The 27,494-nt window shown below is 33.5% G+C and overlaps 2 protein-coding genes across 4 annotated transcripts; both read right to left on the reverse strand.

The window, feature by feature from the left end:
• Window positions 1-1,358: 1,358 nt before the first annotated feature.
• LOC125192227 (protein NRT1/ PTR FAMILY 4.3-like) lies at window positions 1,359-5,239 on the reverse strand. The gene is made up of 5 exons (XM_048089741.1): window positions 4,919-5,239; window positions 4,627-4,844; window positions 3,723-4,163; window positions 2,869-2,966; window positions 1,359-2,251 (listed from the first exon to the last, which is right to left on the reverse strand). Exons 1-5 carry the CDS (start codon window positions 5,049-5,051, stop codon window positions 1,495-1,497), a joined length of 1,647 nt encoding a protein of 548 aa, XP_047945698.1. The 5' UTR covers window positions 5,052-5,239; the 3' UTR covers window positions 1,359-1,494.
• Window positions 5,240-14,475: 9,236 nt separating this feature from the next.
• Window positions 14,476-27,136, reverse strand: LOC125196254 (mitotic spindle checkpoint protein MAD1). 3 transcript variants are annotated; one of them, XR_007171841.1, is made up of 18 exons: window positions 26,808-27,136; window positions 26,265-26,364; window positions 24,826-24,986; window positions 23,453-23,650; window positions 23,271-23,363; window positions 22,353-22,466; window positions 21,527-21,774; window positions 21,033-21,204; window positions 20,313-20,423; window positions 20,031-20,234; window positions 19,028-19,190; window positions 18,593-18,683; window positions 18,447-18,516; window positions 16,819-16,947; window positions 16,042-16,080; window positions 15,363-15,512; window positions 15,155-15,230; window positions 14,476-15,069 (listed from the first exon to the last, which is right to left on the reverse strand). XR_007171841.1 is itself a non-coding variant. In XM_048094696.1 (16 exons), the coding sequence occupies exons 1-16, from the start codon at window positions 27,015-27,017 to the stop codon at window positions 15,423-15,425; spliced, it is 2,193 nt and encodes a 730-aa protein (XP_047950653.1). In that variant the 5' UTR covers window positions 27,018-27,136; the 3' UTR covers window positions 15,264-15,422. The 3 variants fall into 3 exon arrangements, 1 of the variants encoding a protein (XP_047950653.1); XR_007171842.1 differs by lacking the exon at window positions 15,155-15,230; XM_048094696.1 differs by lacking the exons at window positions 14,476-15,069; window positions 15,155-15,230 and having other exon boundaries at window positions 15,264-15,512.
• Window positions 27,137-27,494: the final 358 nt, after the last annotated feature.

The following is a 27,494-nucleotide window of genomic DNA, read 5'->3' on the forward strand; positions in this document are numbered from 1 at the left end:
CTACTCTTGGGAAAAAGTTAGTTAACTAATTATACTACTCTTGGGCAAAAGTTAACTAATTAAAGATGCTTAAATTAATCAATCAATTATATCAAACCCTATAGATGGATTAATTGGAACACTGCGATATGGAAATTTTGTTAAACATATCCACAAATGATGTATTTTTTCTGGGTTAATGATGGTAAATGTACACAATATACATATGTAAGCCAGTAACATGAACAGCCATTTTACCCTTATAGAGGCTTCCATTTATGGGTAGAGTAGGTAAGTTATCATCATAATCATATCCCAACAATGCAAGGATGAAAAGGAATCTAAAAGCAAGAAAAAAAGAGGTCATATTGGTTTTGCAATGGAGGGGCCATTAATGCTTATCTTTTAGGCAACACAGTAGCATCAAGGAATTGGTGGTTGGAGGATATACAAAGGAGGGGGCCTCACCTCCAACATGTTTCAGACATGTTTTTTATTTGTGAAAAAGGTGAATCATTCATAGTAAGAAAATGAGAGCTATGTGTCTCATCTTTCATTTTGTCTCATCATTATTCATGCATAATCTTATGGTTGCCTTCTTTATAAAACTCTTTCTTTTTCACACAGAGTAACCAACTTACCAATTACCATACTGAGAATTGGTTCTCCTGTTTCCTTTAATTTTTTCTATTGTGTAGCAGCACTATTGTCATAAAGTATGCATTAACAAAAAAAACAGTGGGTGCACTAAAGTGAGGACCCTACACATTCAAAACCAGTTTAGAAACACAAAATGAGATTGATTCTGCAACACTTGCCTACATCTCATATGTCTCATAGAGGTGTGATCCGTTACTAACTTTCTTAAGTTGCTAACTCATCAATGCAATATATTAAAAATATCAACATGATGCATAAACCTAATTGATTATTTTAATACTCCCTCCGTCCCGCTTTAGCAGTCCCATTGACTTTTCTGCTCTCTTTTTGTAAAAATGATAAAAAATAGTTAAAGTAGAGAAATGGTAAAGTAAGAGAGACAATAATATAGATAAGACTTTTCTCTATATTATTCTCTCTTTTAATTTACCGTTTCTCTTTAACTATTTTTTATTATTTTTACAAAAAGATGGCAGAAAAGTCAATAGGACTGCTAAAGTGGGACGGAGGGAGTACATCGTATTGATATTGATATTTAATACAATGTGTTGGCATTGATTATGTTGACATATTTAATACACTGCATTGATGAATTAGCAAGTTAAGAAAAGTTAGCATTATAATGCACCCTCGTGAGTACGTATGCATCTTATACACATACTACATATAAATACATTTATAAAACACATATAAGTAGAGTATTATTAATACACCACTAGTGGATAAGCAACACCATTTTTATAACCTTAATGATCAAATGACCTGATCTACAAATTATGACATACATATCCTGTACATTTCATATGCTAATTAAAGCATAGTATTAGTTACACCCCATTGCATCTCCAAACCAAATCACACAACACTATCACCATCACCATCACCACCAACCCTAACACCACTGGAATACCAATTAGCCCAAAACAGATAGTTAAGAAAATTAAGAAAGCTAAGCACCGCCAACAGCCAATAAAACAGATCCAACCGATCCTTATCAAGGTCATTATCCCTGAGCCACCCCGTCGCCCCGTCCACCAGCGACACCAGCACCGAGCTCAAAAAGAAGCCGAACGAGTACGAGCAGTAGGTCACGGCCGTGAGCGAGGCCCGCATCCCCTCCAGCGGCTGCTTGTAGAAGAACTCCACCAGCCCCACCGCCGTCAGCATCTCCGACACCCCAAATATCACAAACTGCGGCGCGATCCACCATATCGACAGCAAGCTGCCCCTTCTCCTGCGCTCGACGAGGGCGGCGGCGACCATGGAGAAGGTGGAGAGGAGGAGGCCGGCGCCGAGGCGGCGGAGGGGGGTGATGGAGCGGGGGGCGGCGGCGTCGTAGAGGGGGACGGCGAAGATGAGGATGAGGTAGGGGATGGCCTGGAGGGAGGCGGGGGGGATGTGGAAGGAGGAGGAGAGGCGGGTGTTCATGGCGGCGCCTTGCTGGACGGAGAAGGTCTGGAGCTGGGCGAGGATGGTGTTGAAGATGATTGTGCAGCATAGGATTGGAAGCACTGATATCAGAGTTTTCACTTGCTCCACTTGCTTCACACTGCATACTCTCCATTTACTACTCTCTCCTTCCTCTTTCTTCATGCATGCTTTGTTCAACAATCTGTGAATATTTTCAATTTTGTTTTAGGCTTTAGTTGCATGTGAATCACCATATTCGCCAAATTATTTAAAATATCATCAACTTTAATCACCAGCAAAAACTATAAAGTTTAGATCTATTCACAAGGTAAAAAGTTTTGATGAATTTTTATTTGATACTAATAGGAGTCACATTTTGGCGTGGCCACGAATTTTAAGAAATTAATGTCGAGTGAAAGATGGTTAAATAAATTAGTGGACTATAAGTCTCACTTACAGATATTAGTTTTATAATAAAATGTTAGTAGAATAAGTTAGTTGATTATTTATGGTAAAAGTGAAATGTGAATTTTATTGTGGGACAAATCAAAATAGCAAAATGTGACTTTTATCGTGGGACGGAAGTAGTACTGTATATTAACTGAGAAATCATACGTAAACATCGTACGTAGTCGAAATGATATTATCATATATATGAGTGACTAGTTTTTTTTTTCATTGCGATACACTAGTTTAATTTTTAGGGTGGATTTTGTCTAATTGAAGAAAAGAATTTATTATTATGAATCATGCCAACTTTGATTTTTAAAAAAAAAAAAAGAATTATGCACGATGGAAAGTGGAAATAGTTAAAATTACCTGAATCTTAGGGTGGGTTGACTATTGGGAAAACTGTCGGATATGGTGTTGTCAGATGGGCACACATGCTTTCTATTTCGAGTTGCAGCCACAATCACCTAAAACAAAATACATAAGGAAAATTAGTAAGTAAAACATTAATCTAAACAAAATTTCGATGTGCAAATAATTTTCATAAAAATTGATCCGGTTAGATTCAACTTTAGAGGCATCATGTACCTACAATTTATATATGTTTATCTTTAATATTCAATAAAATAAAAATAAAAATAAAAATAATGCGTATGTGTGTACGTTGATGTATTATAATTAGGTGGAAGCTAGATGCCAAATGTTCCGACATAGCTGAATTAATGTAGTATTATAATTCGACACACATGAATGGCTAATCAGCACCTGCATCAAGTGGTTAACTCTTGCTATTCGATTATTATTTATTTAGTATTTTTCTGTTTCTATAACTGAGAGTTGGAGGATAATTTAATCTTGATCAGCTAACGGAAACAAGAATACATTCATAATCAGCAGAGACAAACAGCTGCACTATCAAACAATATACATGCATGTTACAGAAAATTTGATGAATACAGTAACATATAATAATCCTAGAGGAGACAGCTAAAGAAGTTGACTAAGATTCAAAAGGTAACTAGTATGTTTTTTTATTTATTTATAATTGGCTCAAATAAAAAATAATTGAATAATTGGTGATATATATGGTTCATTTATTACTAAAGATTGTAATTAAAATTAGGATGGAATGGTAATTAATACTCCTACTATCAATAGTGTACATCTCAAAATGGGACATTATTAATAATGGACAAAAAAAGTGATTGAGAAAAAACTCTAACCTGTGCGATAGGTGTCAATACGCTTCCTCGGGGAGGCTTGTTCCGATAGAGAAGCGTGCCGGAAATGATGATAATGAGGCCCATAGCCATGGCGGCTGCCGAGACACCAAAGCCGATATCCATGCCCGAGTGTGTCTGGACGTAAACGAGAAGGGTCAAGGCAACAAGTTCGCCCAATGAGAAGGCAAAGTAGATAGCATTGAAGTAGGAGGAGAGTTTCTTGGATTGTTTTGGATCATCTTGGTTGAATTGGTCAGCCCCATGAGCTACCATGTTAGGCTTAACGCACCCACTCCCTAACGCCACCAAATAAAGAGCCACGAAAAATGTTAGGGCTTGCAACCCTTTGGCTTCCACACATTGCGCGCTATCCTTTACCATGTCACACGGTGGCGGCTTCAGCTCGGGCAAATGGGCTTGCACCGATAGCAGGATCAAACCCTGTCTCGCCCAAAATTATCATGTCATTTATTCTAATCAAATTAAATATATAAAATAAAATAAATACCGTTAAACAAGGACAAAATCAGAGTTATGGGCAAGAAAAAATAAATTTGTTTGTTTTACTTTTTTTAGTGTTAATAAATGTCAATACTAAATAATCATGTCAGAATAAGTATTTGAAAAAGATTTCAATTTCCAAAAGTCAAAGTGAGACCCTTGTATTTCACTACCACACTCTCATTAATACACAATCAAACAATATTTTAAAATATAAGCCAAGTCAACTTTAGTCACTCAATTGTAGAAGATGCAATATACTAGTATAAGATAAATATTTTCTATGAACTTTCCAATATGTTTGCCGTATAAATACAAAAAACTAAAATAGAACAAAATCAGGCCAAAACCTTACCTTTTCACTGTGTGTGTGTGTGTGAGAGAGAGAGAGAGAGGAACATACCGAGAGTTCAATGAAACCAAAGATGAGAGTGGTCCAGAAGCAACCGAGATAAGAATCAGAGAGGAATCCACCAAGGAGTGAGAGGATGAAGAGTGTTCCAATAAAATTTGTAACTATATTTGCAGCTTTTGAGAGGGAAAAGTGCATCTCATTTATAACATATGTTATCAGATTATTCCCAACTGCTGCTATTGCCATTATCTCAAATCCTTGAAGCCCTGCACATCATTATATCTATCATCATCATCTCTCACAATATTAAATATTAGTAATTGAGAGAAAGAAAAGGAACCTAGAAGAAAGGCAGCAGCTCTCATGCCCCCATGCTTTTGGGGGTTGGAAGGCTTTCCTCTCCAATCAAGAGTGCTCTCTTCAGAAACCTTAACTTCTGCCTTCAAATCCTGCTCCTTTCTTGAGGCCTCCATTTTCCTCTTTTTCTTTTTTCTTTTTCACACACTAATAGGTGTTTCTGTGTGTTTACACCAAATTAATATGTTCGAGAGAGAGAGAGAGAGATATGTTAATTGCTTGGAATATTTTGTATGAATTCAAGGATGGTTGGGCTCCAATATATATACTCACCAGCATAGGTTCAAAAGTCAAAAGGCAGGCTTTGTAAAGTTTGTACACTGAGAGATATGAACAACAGCCAGCACCCACACTTTCTAATTAATACTCCAGTCTCCATTAATTGTCTTATTTTACAATTTTTGTTCGATAGTTATTAATTGTCTCATTCTACATTTGTTATAGTATTTGATGATTGAATTCATATTCCACCAACTCATTCAATTCACAATTATTTCTATCCACTTTCAAATGTTTCATTTTTCACCTATCAGCCAATAAATATCTCATTTTACTTATATTTTATTATACGTTATACTAAACTATTTCACTCATATTTTATTATAAAATCAATATAGAAAGTAGGATACATAGGCCACTTATTTTTCTATCTTTTTTTTTGCAAAATTAAATAGGGAGTAATTTTTAAAACCCAAAGTGATAAAAAAAATGAGACATTTAATATCAAACAGAGGAAATATATAAAATAAACCCACATTCAACTAATTTGTTTTACTTTTCTTAACAAAATTAAAATATTTTTAAAATCCTGCGGCAGTATGAAATAGAACAATTAATAGGTATTAGAGAAAGCACTAATCACACACTTCCTTAGGTTATACTACATATTAATAAGGGGGGTTATGATTAATTGAGATTTTTTAGCTTAATTGAAAATTGAGATGTATTATCAACCATTCATTTTTATTAAATAAGTGGTCCAGGATTTGCCACATGGAATATTTTTAGATTAATTAATTATGAAAGGGTAGAATGGTAATTTCATGGTACATTTTATTCAATAAATATTTTTTTAAATTTTTTAAAATTTTTTTAAAAAAAAAAATTAATTTTTAATTTTTTTTTGTCAACTATATATACGATCCTTGTCAACTACACATATAACTACATATACAATTAATGTCAACTACACACATATAATGTCAACTACATATACAATTCATGTCAACTACACATATAATGTCAACTATAAGTTGTTGACATTTGATGTGCAGGCTATTGACGATAATACCCCCGAGTTGACATAATCTACTTGCGATCGACATTTCGATGTTGTGGATGAGTGGATGAAAATGCATCTGAATTCTTAATTAAGCTAAAAAATCTCAACCTAATTCAACCATACTAATAAGTATAATAAAATATTTGAATACATAATGGAAGTCGAAATAAAGATTCCTACAAAATAATTGGTCATGTTGGTACACATTAATTGAATCTTTAACAAAAAAAGTTCTTAATTCTTAACAAAATTAAAATTAAAATATTTTTAAAAACCCTCATCAGTATAAAATAGAACAATTAATAGGTAGAGAAAGTACTCATCACACACTTGCTTAGGTTACACATACTAATAAGTATAAAATATTTGATTATATAATTGGAAGTCGAAAAAAAGTTTCCTACAAAATAATTGGTCATGTTGGTACACATTAAATAAATCTTTAACAAACAGTTCTTAAATATAAAAGAGATAGATATAGTCCCATTTCATTGGTTGAGAAAATAATGATTTATGAAGATTGCTTACCATTGATTTGAAAATACTAAAAAGTAGAATTCAAATTTTTTTCCCAGTAATTAAATTATTTAATCAATAGATATAATAATTATAACTAGCATGCAAAAAAAAAAATTTCCCTTATGGATTTTCTAGTAACAACATTATTAAGGTGCATACTACATAAAAGTCTAAAATTAGATTAATGTATATCTTTGATTTTATTAATAATATTATAATAATAAACATACTCCTATAAGACAAGGCACAAACTTGACAAGACAATAAAATAATACTAATAAATATGTTAAATAGGCAAGTGGGTAAGAATCGATTAATGAGGGGGGGAATGTGGTTGATAAGAAAAGTTGGGCTATTAATAATTAAGAATTCCTAAACAATGCACTAATTTTGTTCGTCGCTTGCAATTTGCAAGTATGTACTAGTGTACGGAGGATACATCATTAATGACAAACTAAAACTTTTTAATCAAGTCTCAGCTATTCTACTAGTGATTATTAGCAGCAAATTAAATGTTCATGGAAGATTTCACTTATAAAGTAATGTGCAAACTTTTGAGTACGGTAGAAAAGAAATTGTAATATATGGGTGCCACGTGAGTGTTTGAGACCAAACTATAGACTTCAAGTGTTTCAACGAGGAAACACAAGAAGTGACTAAGAAAGGTATTCGCGTGAAGGTTGGAAACAGAGCCCGAAGCAAACACTCACAACAATGAAAAACACATGAAATGATGAAATAAACATGATCGATGCATGTTGTGCAAGGAAGATGTGAAAACTATCAAGCATTTCATTTTTCATTACATATCATATTTGGTATTATTGTTATCTTTTCCACCTCGAATGTTTCCATTTACCATGGTCAATTCTAGATATATGTGGTTTTATAAAATTTCAAGTTCAGTTTTAAGTTTGATAAGTGAATTTACGACGTCTTGATAATTTGGTCAAAGTTTAATACTGACCCAATTCTCCTGGACTTTTGATTGATACCTCACAAATTCGTTGCTTGTTAAACTGTCTCGTATTAAACCTTCATTTAACACTCCATCACAATTTTTCACTGAGAATGTATAAGTGCCAAAAAAAAATTAATATATCACAAATATATCTATGTTAGAACTTGAAAAAGTATATACACGAGTGTAGGACATTGACATGTACATGGATTATGGATATATGGATCATGCCGCCTCATTTGACCACTTTCTTTTTAAAGTAGTAGTAGTATGTTTTTTTAAATTGAAATGGACCAATTTCATCTTGCTTCATGATTTCAATTTATTGACAAATCTTAGAAGCATATTACATTTTATGACACTTCAAAGGTCAACCTCAATAAAAAAATAAATTAAAAAGGCAAAAGCAAATTGGTTTCATCGTCATAGGTGAGTGTGTTTCTTTGACATATACAATTAATCTTATACTTCCAAACAACACAACATGATTTCTCCTTATCCTTTTAATTCTTCCCCCCATGCTTTTGTTTCAACACCACCACCGCCAAAGCCCCACCTCATCCCCTCTCTCTTCTACTATATGTATATAATTACATTTATATAAAAGGTAGTTCCAATTTAAAAAAATCTATTTCTAGTAACTAAACCTTAATTAACATATTATAATACTAAGCATATACTTATTATCTTAAAATAAATATTATTATTATAATTCTACGTTGATAATTCATTGTTCTAAAGTGAAGTTCTAAATTGAGAAACCACCTATTTTATTTTCTCTCTAGATATATATGTCCTACTACTTGTTTTTCGTTGAATCCGTACCAAATCATTACTTTAAATCCGATCATTTGATATCTTTTCAAGTATTTGTCATTATAATAGTGAGATATTAAGATGCATGTACCCAAACTAATTCATGACATTTTATGGATCCTATGCAAAATAACAAATAAATGTTTGTTGCTTTTGTTGATAAAGACCAGTGATATTCAATATTCATTATAATGTGATATACTATCATTTCAATTCAAACAAAAAATGGTTTTTTTTTTATATTTTATTTAACCAAAGGTGTACCGAACCCGCCTTTTGACGGAATCCGACTAATCTTACTCGACCGGGCTTGCGGATTAAGGCATTTAGTAATAGTTTAATCCAACGTTAGTTATAGTTAAATCAGCATTTCTCTAAAATAAATAATAATGTAAACAGAATTTGAACATTAAATAATTAGTAGTTTTTAAATATATTTTGTATTAGAATTCACAAATCACAATTGTGGTTACTTTAATCTTTGGCAAGGGACGTAGTGGGGAAAAAATTCATTTAATGTGTCACTCAACTTAATCAATGTATGGAGCTTTCATTGGCCAGCACTGTCGGTATGGTGAATATTATTGTTCTCCCATTTATTGGTGCAAACATTGTACAAAGGTCAACTGCATAACCGATCCCTATATTACTCTTTTCATGACTCACTTTATATTTCATAAAAAAGTACTTCTAATTATTTTTTTGTTAAATATTTATTTTATTATATAATAGTACTTGGATTTTTACGTTTGCCATGCATGAGTAACTTATAAAATAGTGAAATAATATAGTTTTAATTTATTTTGAAAAAATAGGATTTCTTTTATTATATTTCAATAAGAACATCATCCCAACCAACCACGCCTAGTGTAATCTTCCTCGAATAATGACATTCTCGTGTCGGAGTCAGTGGCGGATCCAAGATCCGGAAACGGAGGGGGCGGAATATATAGTATTAGCTTGATTTAGTACGGATATGGCTATTTTTTTCGTTATTTGGGGCGATGCCGGAGGCAAACAGAGGGGGCGGACATGGTAATTTTACGTCCCGATAAGTGGAAACTAGTCGCACGGAGGGGGCGACCGCCCTCTCCTGCCCCCCCTAGATCCGCCACTGGTCGGAGTGGAGAGTTGGATGTTCTACCCGTTGGACCCTACATGCTGGTTTAGTGCTATCGTCCATAGATCACGGTGTTGTAATTCTATCCCAATTTTTTGAAATTGAGGTTCACTTTTATTCTTTGTGTGTACTTATTATGTTGCAGTGACTATTGTCGCATCGTCTCTGTCTTCTCCATCGCCATTCGTTTTCCTGAATCCCTAGAAACTAATAGTGGTAACAGCAGCCGCCAGGAAAAAAAAATTATCTTGAAGGTGAAAAGGGGGGTTTGATTTCATTATGATATATCTAGTAATTTCCATCCAAAATGTAGGCTATAGATGTTGAGCTGCGACGTGGCAGCAAAGTATTGAATGGTCGGCTCGATGAGAAGTAGAAAGCTCAAGTGCATCATAACCTAAAACACCTAAAATATTTATAATTAAGAGTGAGAAGTATTTAACCATTATAATCATATTTTATAAGAGTCGAAATGAGTCAAATTATGACAACCATGCATCTTAAATCGATCCAACATCTATGTTTATGCTTATCAGTTATGAACTCATAACTTTAATATTGGAAAACTTTTGTATACCATTTATAAGTTAATGGCAATTTCTGGAAAATTGGAAGTCAATTGGTTTAGAAATTGTGTTGCTTTAGATCCATTAAGATTTGAGAGGCAAATCTCTCAGCATTATGTATGTTTGTTATGTAAGTATTGTCAAAAAAGGAATAAGTTGGTAAGTAAGCACTAGAAAAGGTATTAGCCTTTTCCCTTTACTTTATTGGTTCCCTCCACCAAATTCTTAATTCGGTCCTCTCTATTTCTTTGTTCATGTGTGTTTAAATAAAGTGCACTAAGTAATAAATAAATAGAGATTTAATATTATTTGTTTTCTCCTGCAATCGGTACTTGATAGGAAGATCTGTTATTAAAGATTACTCCATATACTGTATTTATTACTACTAACTTTTATTTTTTTCTGTAAATTGAAAGTCTATGACAACATTTTCTTTTACATATTAATTAGTCGAGGTGAATAAAAATAAAATAGTATACTTTTTCATTGTTTATTTGGATGGATTAGAATTTTGGAGTGTCTAAAGGGACTTATAATTCTCATTATTTATAACTATTTGATGGTTTAATTAGGGTACACAAGCCATTTCTCCAAAGAGATGAAGAAGTACCTTGCTAGAAAAAAAAAAACAAGGTAAATGAATCATCTAATATATTCTTATATCTCATAAAAAAAAAAAATATTGTTGATTAGTCGCAGTATAAGAGAATTTGAAAAATAAAGGCTTAAAGCTAGAAATTCATGTGATATAGCATATTGTTTACTAAAAATATAAATGTACATAAATAAAAATGACGGCGAGAAGGCCATGCGTTGAATAAAGGAATATATTGTAGTAGTAATATTTAATTAATTATGTGTGCACATTTTTCTTTGAGTTAGCACGTTCTAATTGCCTTTCGGTGGTCAACTAGGCTCTTATATAGCCATTCTTTTTCTAAATCAAATCTTATTTATTTATCCAATACTCCATAATTATATATAAACACACACACACGAATAAAAAGAAGAATGTGGGCAAGTCAAAAAATGAAGAAAAAATTGAAAAAAATGAAACCTTTTAGCTTCCAAATCCAATTTGATTTCTCGACAATTCCCACTAAGGGTCGCATTTTCTTTATATCCACGTTATTCCTTTGATCCTTTCATTTTTTATGTTATCTGTAAATATTATATTTCGACTATCATAATATTAGGGAAGATTGCTAATATTATCCAGTATTTTGGGCTAATATATCATGAGGTATAAATTAACCTACTTCACAGTCGAAACAATTTGAAGCCAATTATTAATATGCTTTGTTTCAATACATATCATAAATGAATATGATTCAGTATTCTATTTCTACTATATGATGTTGGTATGTAATGGACATCGTTTTAACATTTAAGACTCCTGTAAAATTTATTTTGTTGAAATACAATATTACCCCTCATTAAGTCTCAAAAGGTTTATAAATGAAATGATGGTTCATATCTTACACACGAGACAAGAAAGAGGCAAAGTCAGAATTGAATTAACTCTAGTGGAATAAATTATTTCATAAACAAACTATCAAACTTATAGGAAGCCCAGCATTATTTCTTTTACTCAATCTCCAGATCTACTCAGAAGCCCAGTCCGAAATAGGCACCACTATAGTAGTAGTATAATTTACTCCCTCCGTTCGGCATTAGGAATCCCGATTAAGTTGGATGCGGATTTTAAGTGTGTAATATTTGGAGTATGTGATAATGGAATTTGTGACCCATTTGCTTTATTATTCGGATGTGTTTTTACTTATGCTTTTTAGTGTTTATACAGTAATATTTTTATTTCATTTTTTGTGGAAATGTCTAACCGGGACTCCTAATGCTGGACGGATGAAACTCATCCTTTTTAAATTTCAATTTTACTATTGTTTAAAGAAAAAATGTCCTCTTTCTTTTGTTCACTTCAATTTACAAATCATTTTCACCCAATAGATCCTCCAACTTATGTTCTAAATCTGCCATTGAAGATCCCAATTAATCATCTTTGTGCTCTTGCATCAAAACATAATTTTATTTTAAAAACTTAATATTAAAATTACTAAAAATGTAAAAATAGTCTAGTTATCTTTTATATAAAATAATAATAATAATTATTATTATAATGGTGATAATAAATGATTTAGAATGAACAATTTTTATAAGAAAAATTCAAAGAATGGGAAAAGAATGTGTTGAAATAAATGAGTGATAAAATAATACTCCATCCCTCCGTCCCACACTTTGTCGCATTTTACCATTTTTGTCCGTCTTACAAAGTTTGTCCCAATTGGAATCTTTCTGAAAATAGACATTAAATACACCTCTCAATATCCTCAATGTGAGACCCTTATTTCACTACATACCTCCATTTAATACAAAGTCAAACAATTTCTTAAAATTCGCGATGGATCAAATTAAGAAAAACTTTGTGTGACGGAGGAAGTAATTAATTAAGAAAGTTAATGTAATTTAAAAATTATGACTCATACTCAATAATAATAATACTAATAATAATAATAGTAGTAGTAATAAATAAATATAACTATAATTGTAATGTTAATATTATTTATTATTATTATTGTTATTATATTATATTATCATTAAATAACTTGGTAACTAAATCTTAATTCATTATATCATGAAAAATAGTAGTACTAATGTAGTAATTATTATTATGTTCTTGATTAATAATTTATTACGAAAATCTTAATATAATTTTATATTTATAGATTATATCATTATTTTATTAATTAACTATTTAGCTTTAATAATTACGTCAATTAGTTAATTCAGTCATTATGGTAATCAGTTAATTAATTAATATATATGTTCAATATCTTAATAATTTTTTCCTTGATATTTCCAAATAAATGACAAGTAATCTATCAAAAATATTCTCTAGAATAATATTTCGAATGAATAATCATAATCTTCAATAACATTATATTCATAATAGAGTCAAAATGCTATTTCACTAATAATTGATAAGTATATTACTCCTAGTTTTTATTATGTATATTTATATACTAGTATATGATAAATAAAAATCATGAGCCCCTTGTGGGGATTGACACATAACATGTGGTTCCCGCGGAAAAAGGAGGGCTCTCCAATTTGCTATAATGTTACTCTATCAAAACTAGCATACAATTATTTGTATACGTATGCATGTATCTTCTCTTCTGATTGTGTGTGTGTATGCAGTATGCATGTTTATGTTTATGTTTATGTTTATGTTTATGTTTTTGTTTAATTGGTTCAATGGATGGAACATGATCACCCAACACACTAAGTACGAAATATGGCTATTGATGATCACATGTTGATATTTCACTAGTGGCTACCACGTGTTCTCTTAACCTCCTTTCATTTAGAGGAGATTATAATAAAATTAATTTTTCTATATATATAAGGTTTATTTATAGGTTGGATGAAAAAGGCAAGAATGTACTACTGTTTTCCCCATTTCAAGAGTTTGCATTTATACCTGAATGATTATGAAAAGGAAATGCGATTGAGAATCTGTCATATCTTCAATGCTCACATATTTTCGAAAATTTTATGGAAGGACACTTATTACATACTCCACTCCATAATTTCAGTTTTCATTTTCTCACCCAAATAAGAAAAGTGGAGTTTCAAAATATTTATAACCAACTGTATATTAACATAGAGCGTGGTTTATATTTTATATGTTAGGCAAACAAAACAAAAACCTTGCTTAAGAGATAACTAAAATCAGTACTTAATTTTACTATAAATTACTCATTCTATTATTGATTGGTTTTAAAATGAAACTTCATGAGCTTCTATCGTGATATAATTGCAGATTATTGTGAGTTGAATCATTAATCGACTTGAAGGATGGTGTTAATTTCATCTTGAAGGTTTAGAAATAGAAGAGGGTTGGTAAATAAAACAAAAAAAACAAAACAAATATCTCACTATATAAGTCTCGTAGGCTACTACCATCACCAATTGATTAAAACGGAAAAAGAACAAACAAATATCTCACTATATAAGTCTTGTAAGACAATTCTATCACCAATTGATATTAAGATGGAATTCAATAGACTTTTACCAATTTAACGTGAGCTACTACTCTTATGTATCGAACTTAATCCAAGTTGAATTGGACTACTTTAGATGGGGGACAATTTGACTCCTTTTTCTAGTGCACTAACACAGTGTGTTGTTTAGGCCATGCCACTACCGTCAAGGTTCAGCGTATGTGTATTCGAGATTTCACCAAATATCATCTCTCTCTCATCAAGATAAGATCCATTCCAAGATGTCAAACCGCACATGTACGATGTTTTTAATTCTAGTCACCTAAGTAAGATAAGCTGACGATTCCACAATTGTAAACCAAATAACAGCCTCAATTTCAAATTAATTCCATGGCCTATGACATTTTGCACTGTGGTGAAAGTGAAAGACATTACCCCCATAGTCACAGTGGAGGAGTTTTGAGGAATCCAATGCTATTCCAAAATGCAATAAGAGCAAACATAGGACCTTCTCTAATGGCTTTATGTTTCCACTGCCTCATGCTTTATTGAGTTTGACCTCAAACTCGACCAAAATTCATACCTCATTCCTCTACCAGAAGTTGTGGCTTGCATCCATGCCCGAAAGCTACGCCATTAGGTCGCTGAAAGCTACGCCATTAGATCTAAAAATTAGGCCACCGAAAGCTACACCATTAGTTACTCATCCAAACATGTCCGAACTCCATGACACGAGAATTATCTCAAGTTTTGAAACTTAGCTGTAAATATAGAGATCCCACTTGATGCAAGGTTTAGGTTGGTGGAAGACCTCTGCTTTTTTCACCAATACCACCTTCAATCTACCCCTATCACAATTGCGTCACTAGAAAATTTGAATCAGCCTATTCATACCTAGTCTAACCTAATATGAAATAAAGGAGTTTATCTTACTTTTAAACATACAATGCGTTTTAAACTACAAGACATGATTGATTGGAATGAGAGGTTCAGTTTGAGTTCCTCCTTTCTAGTATAAGAATATTTGAAAAGAATCAGGAGATGATAAATGTCATAAGAAATGAAATTATCTGACAAATGACTCCCCATTCCGTAGAAGAGAGTGCAAGTTAAATCATCCCAACACAAACCAAAATCTTACATTAAAAGAGTAATCACAAACAAAGAGAAGTGAAAATCAATACTGCTGTGCTGCCACATTTCATGATAGAGTACGCTTATTGAAAGATTCCATGGTCAGATTAGCCGTGAAGGCAGGAATCGAATTCATCTTCCGGATAAATATATCAACCTACAAAACACATCATTTAAGAAAAAATTTTCACTAAAGACATAAACAAAATAAAAAATACTAGTACAGAAATAAAAATGAAATAAATAGATCCCTAAGCACTTAGTGATTTATTTATCTACTTTGCAGGTCATTTTAGGAGAATAAGGCCTTCAAAATGTTTGGTGCTTATCTACTTCAGTCCCAAGACTAGTGTTGTCACGAAATTATGAAAGATGAAAAAAAGCAGAAAATGTCAAATGTCTGGTGAATGAAATCCTATAACAATAGATGTAACAAAAAAAAATGGCCACACAACATTTGCTTAGAATAAGCATAAAATTTGCTAATTACTCAACCATGCTTCAGTTTGGAATGACTGAAAAATTATTTTGGATAGTTATCAATGTGGGTCGCAACTTCCACCAGGTTATTTATGAAATTATAAATTAAACTGACTAAAAAAAGTCAGCATGGATTGATGAATCAGAGACTATGTCTTTAGGATTTCGAAATACACAAAAAGGTCCAAAGGATATTCAGATCAAACCTGTCGAGATATCTCAGGTTGTGAAGTATACGCATTCACCTGAGATAAACAAATTACAAAAGAAGAAAATGATAAAAACACAATTTAATTAAAGTTGAATGGTATAGTAGTATGTAGTTACTTTAATCTTATCTATCCAGTTATTTGGACATAATAAGTGTTCTATATAAATCCAAATCAAAAGGTCAAATTATATCTTCTTCAGGAAAGTTGGCGCCAAAAAAGAACTCTTTGCAAGCATATTTTTGAAATTCTACTATACTTTCCCTGCTTTTTACCATGACATGATTAAAGGGGCTTTTGTTTATTATACTATTTGACACACCTTTACAAGAACAACTTATCAAATATAAGTAAATCCTTCCTAAAAGTGCTTAAAATAAATCCTCACATGCAAGCTATGATAACACTACCTTTTTTCTGAAATATATGACGATTTTTCTATTTGTTACTTCCCTCCAATATTCAACATGTATCACATTTACTATTCTATAGTCTAAAAAGTCTACCCGTACTGAGAATATATTTAAAACTTTCTAAGGTAGAATTGCTAGGCTCCAATATTCATTGACTTAAGAACCTACACTCTCTCCTGGTTCATTAACTTAAATTATGTATGCATTTTAATAAACAACCATGTGATTTCTTGAGAAGCATCCTTCTAAGAGAGGGTCGAGTGAATTCAGTAAAAATGCATAAATGTAAGTATAAGCAAACTACTACCACTTCACCTCAAGTCCTCAACCACACAAAAAGAAATAATAGTGCACAGCTTACCACAATATTTGTGTTCCCTGATTCATATTCGAATTGAAGCTTCTCATCATCACTCAGTGCATAGATCGAATGCAGAGTAAATCGTGTGACTGGAATTCCATCTGGCCGTTGGTGATCATCCATCACAATCTGAATCGCATTGAAAAGATAACAAGATATGGAATTTCAGAAAATTAATACTAGAAATGAACAAGTGCAAGAAATTAAAGCCATACAATGCCAGTTAGTCAATCCAAAATCTTTCCCATGAATAAAAAGTGATAGCAAGCTTAAAACCAGAGAATAACTTATGGCATCACTGGAATTTGTGAGTGGCATGAAACTCCGAGTCCAAGTCCAATTCCAAAGTCAAATAACATAATAACTTATGGCATCATTGTAACCTGCTACTATGTTTCAGTCTTCCTAGATGTTTTACCCATCTATATATGGATTTCCAAAATGATAATTCAAAAAAGCGAAAAGAATTTGAATATCAATTCAAATTATTCCATACATTTATTTAATATCTTAGTTAAATAGCCTATATTTTTTAACTAATGTTAGTATAATGGGCACAACACATAATGAAATAAGACTGCTAATAGTTTGCAAGACTTCACAAAAGAATATACACGTAAGAACGCTAAAACGAGAACATGCTCACGAAAGTTAAACGGAAGTATACAGAAATATTAGTCTTAACTGTTTGGCTATAATAAGAAAAATAATAACTGAATCAAACATCCAACTTTTCTAAAACTAAACCATGAATATTAACTAAGGTAGTCGAGGACAAAGCACTGCTCAATTGGTAACATACTTCCCCTTCAACTATTGGGTAAGGGGTTCGAGTCACCGCAGAGGGGAAATGGAAAACCACGATTGATCCTCTAAAAAGTAAGAATAAGAAAACATTAAGGTACTCTTTTTGCTTGTGTTTTTCACAAATTTCACCTTCTAGCTAGTTCTTTAAATGGGCAGAAATATGTAAAACACTGATCAAAGTTATTATACAACTATATGCAACCAATATTGTTTTTTTAAAAATGCAGCATTTCAAAGACATTCTAACTATTAAAACACGGGCATACGGTACAAACATTATATTTATTACTCTCAGCTCATTCCTTTCTCCACGAGAGTAATTATTATCATTTGCTTTTATTTCCAATTTCCAGTTGTGGTTGGTTTGAACCTAGTATAATTTGTTATAACCTATAATTACATATGGAGTCATCTCTTAATAGAGAGGAGAGGGGAGATGAAAAGGCCAATCATAGAAATGTGTTCTTTGAAATGCTAAAATAAAGGTAATTAACACAATCGGTCAAATCTTGAAACAATTAAACACACTATTAGTTTATAACTATCATATTTAGTTTGTACTCCCTCCATCGCATTAGCTCCATCATAGTTAAGATGTGCAACCAAAATCTTTCAAGCATACTAGAAAACATTAAATGTAGTTGGAAATGTGAAATATTTGACCACTCTTCCTATTTTATCCTTCTTGTTTTAGTAAAATGCATGAAAATTGATTTGTGGAGTATATTCTAGTGAGGAATCTGGATAGTTGTTTGACAGAAAGTTTGTTCAATTCAAGCATAATAAACCATAACTTACAAAATAGATTTGGATTGGAATACCTTGTAACCAAAAAGTTCACAACATGCCCTTCTGAAAACAGAGATTCTTTCTGCAAAGACTGTCTTGTACCTGTTTATTCACCACCTACATTATTACAAGCTATAACAAGGCAAATACTATAAAAACCTAGTAATTGCTCACTCACCTCTCCTCGCGTTTTTCAAGTGTTGCAATCTGCTCTTTCAACTGCTTAATCTTCCCAGCAACGTACGAGTCAACATGTGTGCCAGCATCAGCTATTTACCATGAACAAATTAAAGTATCATAATAATAATAACTCAAGACACTCTTAAAGTAAAGTGATGAGGATTAATTTCCTCAAATCAATTTAAGAGTCAGCAAATATGTCTTACCATCAAATGCAACAAATACAATATAAGGGTGTGTAGTGTGTATGCGTGTCTCATTGTGTGGCGTGTGCATGTGTTGTGTGTAAAATGTGTGTGTTTTGCTTTCATTGTGTGCGCGTGTCTAACTGTCTATCATGTGTGTCTGCGGGTTTGTGGCCTTATGAGGTAATTGTTATCCAGGAAAGGAATAATATATCATATATTCATATTTAACTGGTGTCGTTGCTCACATGACTGATTTTTAAGCTCTTCTACAGCCAGTAACTTTTCTTTTGTCTTTTGCAGCTCATTTTGCAGAGCCTCTATTGTTAGTTTTGCCTCGTTCTCAACAGCCAGGGTGTTAACCATCCGGAGGACCTTTGTATTGGCAGAAGAAAAATCGCCATGTCCCAACTGCAAACAAAGTACAAGATGACACTCACTACAGGGGGAAATTGCACACTTTGCAAGCTGTCTGTATCTAAATAGATGGCATATTGCTTCTTAGCATCTACTCAGAAGAACAGATCATACTACTTGCGCACATTATGTATCTATTTTTAATGGAATAAGATCCTACAAAAGTGAGCAGAGGCTTTACCAGATATATCAGTATAAATATCAGCAAACCAGTGGGGCGAAAGCTATAACTTCAACACAGAATATATTTAGGGAACATACTTTCTATATTCATCAATTGTGTGACACTCGAATATCCACTAAGCATGATTAACTGGCAAAACATAGGAAATGTTATAGTTATGTAACTATTGAGTTAATATCAATGACAAGGAGATCTCTATAACTGATCAGTATAAAATGAACACGTAAAATTTCAGGTTAATTAGAGGGCTTCACCATGCCAACAAAATTCCTGAGCTTTCCAATTAGATTGTGTAGTAAGAGAACATTAGGTTAATATTTCACAATGTTAGTGTAATGATCTATGAATATCTAGGTTCAGCAGATGTGTTTTTGTGAGTATGTGGCCTAGCGGTACAATGGTTAATGTCTAAGGTACAAAGGTCTCAGGTTAGAGTCCAACAAGGCATCATCTTTAAATTTAATATTGCAATTACCCCAAAAAAGATCGATTTTTCACCTTGTAAATTATACCCTCGTGGCACATGTAAAAATCATTTGAAACTATTGTAATAATCATGAATTTTGTAAGCACAAAAAATTGCTAACAGCTCGCAAAGACAAACCAGAATATCACCCAGCACGCAAAGTACATTTGCCTTGAACACAAACCTTAGACTCCAACAAAGATATCTCTGAACGTAGGCGATCACCTTCACGCTCTAGCATCTTTACTCGTCTTCCTTCATTAGTTAACCTTTCATTGAGCAACATTATCTCATTATGCTGTCGACTATTACTCTCCTTTATTTCTGATAAGCTATTTTCTAGTTGCCTGACATAGTTTTCCTTCTTGACCAGAGATATTTCAAGCTCCTGTCCACATGAAAGTTGAATAAGAATGCAGAAAGGTCTTAAAAGAACTGCAAGCATATGAATCTCGGTATCTCTTACCTGGAATATAGTTCCACTGACCAATCCAGATCCACCTTCAAGATCCTTATGCTCTTTTAATTCCTTAATAACATCTTTCAAGCGGTCTCTTTCCTCTGTAATCAAACCTAGCTAAATAATAAAGTTAAAACATTAAAATGACTATGAGAGACAGAAGGAGCATTCAGAGCAAGGAAGATCAAACAAGCACCATCAAGCATATACAAATTAGTTCGCCTTGATAACATGTTACTTCTGATGACTGTCAATTTCAGTGATAGTTTGTCTAAACAAGTTCGCTTTTTAGTTATCGGATGGACTTGTAAGTTGATAAACTGACGACTTTTCATCGAGATTTCTTACAAATTTTTTCATCTACAAGTAATAAGTTTTCCAAGAGGAATTAAGTACACTGTGATTCGTATTACTTTTTGGATCGTCCCAACTAAAGTGATGCATTTCCTTTTTTTTTGCAAAAATCCAACACTTTTTTTTATCTCTCTTACTTTATTTTCTCTCCTTTTTTTCTCTCTCATATTTTATTCTCTCTTTATTTAACCACTAAACAATAATTTCTAAAGTCCCATGCCCAAAAGGAGCGCCACACTTGAGGCAGGACAGAGGGAGTACTAAAAGAGTTGAAGATAATCACACCGCAATCATTTTCAACTTCTAAATCATTATAGTTATACTGGAGAAAAAGACATGGACTTTTATTTGTATACGATTAAAAGAACAAACCATCAGTTCCAGCCTTTTGATTTCTGCTTTACATGACTCTGCCTTCTCTTTCACCATGGCAGCCTCAGTTTCTGCATTTTGTTTGTCAAGAATAGCCTTATCAAGAGCCACCTGAAATTCTATGACCTTTTCCCGGGTCTCACTTTCATTCCTCATGCTATCGACCACCTTCCTATGTGAGATGAATAAAAGTGGTCAGAGATCTTCGTAAAGAGAGGAATAGAATCTGAAGCCTAAGTCTGACACAGTATTTGTGAGCTCGTAAACACCATAAGCAGGAAAAGTTATGTCACTCCCTGCAGAAAAGTGCAATATGAAGCAAATCCGGTTTTCCTCTGAAACAGTTTTATGCATGATTTCTATCTTAGCAATATGCAGCATTTCGAAAGTATAATAAGCATGAGTACCTCGCATGACAAGATCAATCGAGCAATTGTATAATACTGCAACTCTAGATAATAGATAGAGAAGCACAACATGACTAAGATACATACTTCTGTAAAGCTGCAAATTCAGAAGGTATATCATCTACAGATGACACACCAGGAAGTTCCTTAATCACTGATTTCCATGTGGACACCTCATCCTCCAGATTCTTCATGTTTGACTTGAGGTCGGATAACTTTAGTAGTTCCAACTCTGCCCTCTCCTTGCGGCTCTTTTCTTCATGCAACTTTTCTTTCAATAATTCTATGTCTTCCTGAGAAGCTTTTATCTTTCTAGCTTCACGAACTTCAGACTCCTATAGATATAATGAGATAGGTCCATTATGGACATAATATACTTCAAAAAGAAAGATTAAAATGGATATCTCAGTTCACTAAACATTGAATGCAGAAGAACAATCTTGTAGAATGCAGGGGAACAATCACTTGGGGTAAAGTTGTTCCTTATACCACACAAGTTTTATGCTAATTTTCTAATACTGAAAAATATTGACAGATGCTTAGAGAATAACCATGAGAGAATGAAAACAAGCCACCCAATGCTACCCACGATGTCATCAATATATTTTCCTAGTTTAAGACTACAGCACATGTAAGCCAAACATGTTAGTAGGAAGCAATCTAATAAACTATATCACTTCATCAATCTGGATTAGTGTCACAGGTTCATTATAAGTTAATGCTGCAGGTCTCTTAGGGCTGTAAAACAAACACCAATATTATAGTTTGCACACAAAAGGTTGTGTTTCTCGCCCTGATCAGATCTAATTTTCTTCTCTCGTATTTCAGTTCCTTAAACCAAATAGCATGGCGGTTTCTACATTTAGAATAGTTAAATGCACTAATACCTGATAGTGAGGAATAGAATACTTACATAGTTCCTCAGTTCTTCTTGCAAATGTTTCACCAACAAACTATTGTCTTTCGAAGGAGCTTCTAAAGATTCCGAGGACAATTTTTTCTGCAACTCAAATTTCTCCTGCATGGACTGGCAGTCATTCTAAAATTGTCAGATAATTACAACGGATATGAATTTATGAAGCGATGGAACTAAAAATAGGCTATATGATGATAAATATGGAGTACAATTCATTGAGAGGATATTTGCATTTTAGCATGAGGTATGACATCAGAGAAAGATGCTGCATGAACATCTATAGATCTAGTAAGCAAAGAAGTTATACTCCCTCCATCCGCGAATAGGAGTCCCGGTTCACTTTTTCCATATATGGTAATATGGTCCCACCTTCACCTAACTCATTCTACTCACATTTCATTTAAAACTAATATATATAAGTGGGACCTCTATTCCACTAACCTTTTTCCACCCACTTTTCTTAAACATTTCTTAAAACCCGTGCCGCCAAGGAATGAGACTCCTAATGGCGGACGGAGGGAGTATTAAATAGAAGCGAGAAATGCTTCAGTTTTACCTTAAGTTTGTACCAATCGGTCTGGTGCAATACTGAACTAAGAAATATCACTAATGTAGACAACTAGACCTTCATGCTATGTCTAATATGCAGTCTGCATTTTGACATGCTTTCAGAACATCAACATCCCAGAGAAAAAAATCAGAAACTTTGCTTAAATTTTAGCAATTTTACTAAATAAGGAAACACGGTGCTTTTAAACTTAGCCCTGTTCTCAAGAAATGCAGAAAAAACCCCACTTCCTCAAACTACAGGATGTAATCTTAAGTAAAGAAACTATAGATTATACAACCTCATGAAACTAAAATAATACTGAGAAGTGCATAAACTACATATAAGTGAAACAATAAAATAGTTACCTTATCTAGTTGCTCTTTCAGTCCTTCTAACTGTACTTTCAGTAATTCCGACTCTTTCTCTGCATTTTTGGCTCTGCATTCCATTCTTTCAAGCTGCACAAAAAGATGGTGAAGTATTAAATAATAAAATCACCATGAATCCATGATAACCTTTTAACAAATAACAAAACTAGATTACTGACATCGGCACTTATTCTAGAAACAGACAGCTTTGTGTCACTTCTCATTTGAGCAAGCTCATTTTGAAGACGGCCCTTTTCCCTATCTATGCTTTCTGATAGAGTATTTAGCTTCTCCTCTAATATTTGTGCTCTTTCTTCAGCTTTAGCAGCTGATGTCTCAGCATTTTTGCGCAGACGCGTCTCATTCTGAAACTTTATCTACAAAACCAAACATGAAATAATGATGAAAAAAACACGACCAGAGAAACAAAATGTCGGTTTTTAAAAGTGCTAAATGAATAGTAACAAAAATCAACCCTCTGTGGTCACCATGTGTCAACAGGCAGACATGTACAAAATTTGTTCTAAAGAGCAAAGGGAAAGTAACCTAATATGGAAAAATGAATGAGAATTCAGAACAGATCTTATACATATTAAAACTAGCCAGTGTACTATGTACTAACACAGTGTTCCTAAGAAATAAAATGGCAGTAATGGTGCATATTTAAATTCATCAAAATTGTCTGTAGAGTGTAGATTAGCAAGATGGGTTGAATGGAACTACCAACAACATTAAGTTCCTCAGGTTTCAGTTCTCGGCCTCTTAAACCAGGACTAAAGTTACCATAGGACAATCCCATTTTATTTGAGCAGTAAATCATAATGAAAATACATCTAAGCAAAACTACGATCTAGTAAAGCTAAAAACACCAAGACTTTGACAAAGAATTAACAAAAATTGCTGCTCCTTAAAAACTCGCATTAACAAAGATCATTCTTTCATCTTTTTGTTCTTTTTACCTTTTTCTTTGCTTTTCTTTTTAGTGATGGGGGGCGAGGGGTTGAAAAGAGAATGATATAAAATTACAATAAAGATAGCACTCATTATAGTCTTCAGCTTGACACAAATTAAAATCCCTGGGAACATCCACTGAGCAGTAGTTAGAGGAAATTGAGAGGCAAAAAGTTTACAAAACCGATAAAAGGAGTAGTAGATATTAGCACTCGCAAAGAGTTTCTGTAAAAAAAGATAAAGTTAGCAAAATGGGGTCATTTCAAAGTTGATAGTGGGAAAGAGAAGTTTCCCTGAAAAGGCACTTTAAAAAAATAAAGAAATGGTTTTTCAGTATCTAAGGTCTGGGAACTATGAAGTGGGAGACTCCACTTAAAAATAGATAATGGTCAATCTCTTAGACAACGTTAACTCAAATTCAGGTCTCAATGCACGAATAAGTAGACTGACTCCCTTCCCTGGAAAACATACAGTTTATATTTCAATGTGGTGGACTTAAAATTCATTTGCAAAACCAGTATGACAATACATCAATAAGAAACTGATTGTGTAGGATAAATATTCAGAACCTTAAATGGTTCATGCTCCACTACTTATATACCTCAAGCTCATTAAAGGCCTGTAGTTGCTTTTTGAGTTGTTCTTGAGAAAAATCGACCTCCTTCCTTAGTTGCTCCTGTAATATATGTTCACGTCCTCTAGTAGCAGCTAGTTCCTGCTCGGTGTTGAAAAATTTATCTCGTAATTTCTTTCTCTCTGATTCTGTAAGAAGCAAAGTTTTTTTTGGTGATACAATTCACATCATTATATGGTCTTCTAGACATTGTGCGAGAAAGTACAAAGAAAATGATACACATCTCAAGAGACATGCGAATAAGCCGATAATAGACAAATGTACGGAATATCAAATTAGTGATTAACAGTCACAATTTATCTACTTGAAAATGCATGTCAGCCATCAAAATCGAAGAATGCGAGATTGAAAGACAATATAAGGTAGTCATTCCAGAAATATTACTATAAATGCTGCATGTGAGGTTGTGAAGGAAAAAAATCTTGCAAGAAAGAGAGCAAAGTGAGGTGATACACAACTCCATCGTGGAATATTTAAGAAAGGTAAAGACTGGAGCTTCTCTAGGCTCACTGAGAGAAGAACAATTAAAAGTTCTTCAAGTAACAGTTGCTAATCCTAACAAGAATCTCAAGGACCACTATCTAGTGTGACATATCATTCAAGCTCTTAACCAAGAAAATAAAAATAAAAAACAACCAGCGCTTGTACAGATACAACATTAAGAGCATCCACTGTAGAATATCCTAAACCCCCTCCACTTGTGTGCCACATCTGCAACTAGCCCAATTTTCACTACCCTCAATTTTCCTCTACTATTAATACCCCAAAAACTCTATTGAACCCACTGGTCATAACTAAACTTTTTCAACATATATACTTATGATTTATTTATGTATATAAATAAATTGGGCTACCCATATAGGCAGATATACACCTCCGTTGTAATAAAACCCATCTTGCTATAAAACACAATTTGTTGGGATTTTTAGGATGAAAACCCCTTGGGAATGCTGAAGGCATTGTTAAAAGAGGAGTCTTATGGAAAGATTTATGGTAGACATTCTCAATAGTGTAGTTTTTATTTTGAAGTTGGGATCATGGCACGTAGATATCATACATAAACTATAGAGTTAGCAATGGAATCATCTGCAAGATAAGGATAAAATAAAATGAAAGGTATATTATTCCAATCCTTAAGCAATTCCTCAACAATAAAGAGGAAATTCTGCTTCCTCAGAAACAAAGAGCAGTGCGTCCCATTTTTAGAAGTAATACCAAAGTAAGGTACAAAATATATCGTGACTGAAGGTAACTGTCGGATGGTAGATGATTATACAGGCATTTTTTTAATTGGAATCATAGCTCATACCAAGAAGGGGAGCATGAAGAAACTGATCTAAAATCCAGGAAATCTTAGAAATGCTTTAAAGTCTACATTTCACCATAAGCACAAACTACAATCTTACCAGATTTTTCAAAACCCTCATTGAGTGCTTCAAATTTAGATTGATAATCATGTGCTTGTTTTTCTGCACTGCTTAGAGCATCGAAAAATTCTGATTTCACCTGCAAGACCAAGTTCAGTCAGCCAAAATAATTGCTAACAAATTTTTAGAACAGATACTCAATCGAACAAATAAAGTGAATGAGAATGTGTAAATATATGATTGCTAAAGACATCAATCAGATCGGAACAAACAATGAGAACGGCACTCAAGTAATTTAGCCAACTTTAAACACTGTTATTCACGAGATTGAGAACGTTTAGAAACTGATAGCAAATTTCCAGATTACGAATACATTAATATTAGGATGAATTGATGGATTGTGCAACATAGGCCACTGTTATGCAGGAGAACACACTAAATGCGATCACGACACATGAATTATTCATTTCCAGAACCACAGCGAAACAAAAGCCTAATCGGAAGAAACCAATATGATCCAAATACTCGGAAAAGAAAAAAAGGAGGTGAGTTAAGGAAATGAAAGGGTCACAAATAGCATACCATCTGTCGGCATTGATAGGTGCAGAGCATCTGCTCGGAGCTTGTTGGAATGGAGTGGTCGTGCGAATATTCCGCCACCGGCAAGTCCTCGTAAACCAGCAGCTGCCGACTGGAACTGGGGCTCAGAGTCGTATTGTTATTGTTGTTATTGTCTTCCTGCAGCGGAGATTCTGCTCTCCTCTTCCTCGGCGGCGGTGTTCTGAGCATCATCTTCTTCAGTTGTCTTGCTCAATTTCTCAATTTTCCAAACATCTATCTGTATTTGATCTGATTGAAGGGAAACAAAAAATAGCAAATATTAGGGCTTCAATATTGAAAAAGGCAATAAACAGGTAACGTTTCAAAAGTGAAGGCGCCAATCTCCTCGGGAAAAACAAATTGCAAGAAATAGTTTTATGACATGGCATTTTAGGGCATCCGCATCGCGCAGCGATGCTGTCTCGATCTCGTCTCGACGAGATGAGACGGCATTGAGACAGCGATGCGGGATCCGTCTCGTCCCGACGAGACGAGATGACGCGAGTGGGCGCCGGCCATCAACTTCATCGCTAACAATCGCCAGTATAAAATGGGTACTATCTTGCCGACGGCATCTATCCGAAGTGGCCAACCTTCGTGAAGACGTTCAACAGGCCTGCGAACGAAAAACAGTCTCTTTTTGCGCAGAAGCAAGAGGCTGCTCGCAAG

The sequence above is a fragment of the Salvia hispanica genome, chromosome 6 (genome assembly GCF_023119035.1).
Source record: "Salvia hispanica cultivar TCC Black 2014 chromosome 6, UniMelb_Shisp_WGS_1.0, whole genome shotgun sequence".
NCBI classification, from domain to species: domain Eukaryota; kingdom Viridiplantae; phylum Streptophyta; class Magnoliopsida; order Lamiales; family Lamiaceae; genus Salvia; species Salvia hispanica.

What these genes read in the sequence shown, in the direction of transcription:
- LOC125196254 (XM_048094696.1), bottom strand. Translation starts at nt 27,017, where the DNA reads ATGATGCTCAGAACACCGCCGCCGAGGAAGAGGAGAGCAGAATCTCCG. An exon ending in GAATTTGCAGCTTTACAGAA is followed by an intron (nt 21,205 to 21,526) that starts GTATGTATCTTA and finishes CATCTCACATAG; the next exon opens with GAAGGTGGTCGATAGCATGA. An exon ending in GTGAACTTTTTGGTTACAAG is followed by an intron (nt 16,948 to 18,446) that starts GTATTCCAATCC and finishes AATGCGATTCAG; the next exon opens with ATTGTGATGGATGATCACCA.
- LOC125192227 (XM_048089741.1), bottom strand. Translation starts at nt 5,051, where the DNA reads ATGGAGGCCTCAAGAAAGGAGCAGGATTTGAAGGCAGAAGTTAAGGTT. An exon ending in TTGGTTTCATTGAACTCTCG is followed by an intron (nt 4,164 to 4,626) that starts GTATGTTCCTCT and finishes TGGGCGAGACAG; the next exon opens with GGTTTGATCCTGCTATCGGT. An exon ending in TATTGACACCTATCGCACAG is followed by an intron (nt 2,967 to 3,722) that starts GTTAGAGTTTTT and finishes ATTTTGTTTTAG; the next exon opens with GTGATTGTGGCTGCAACTCG.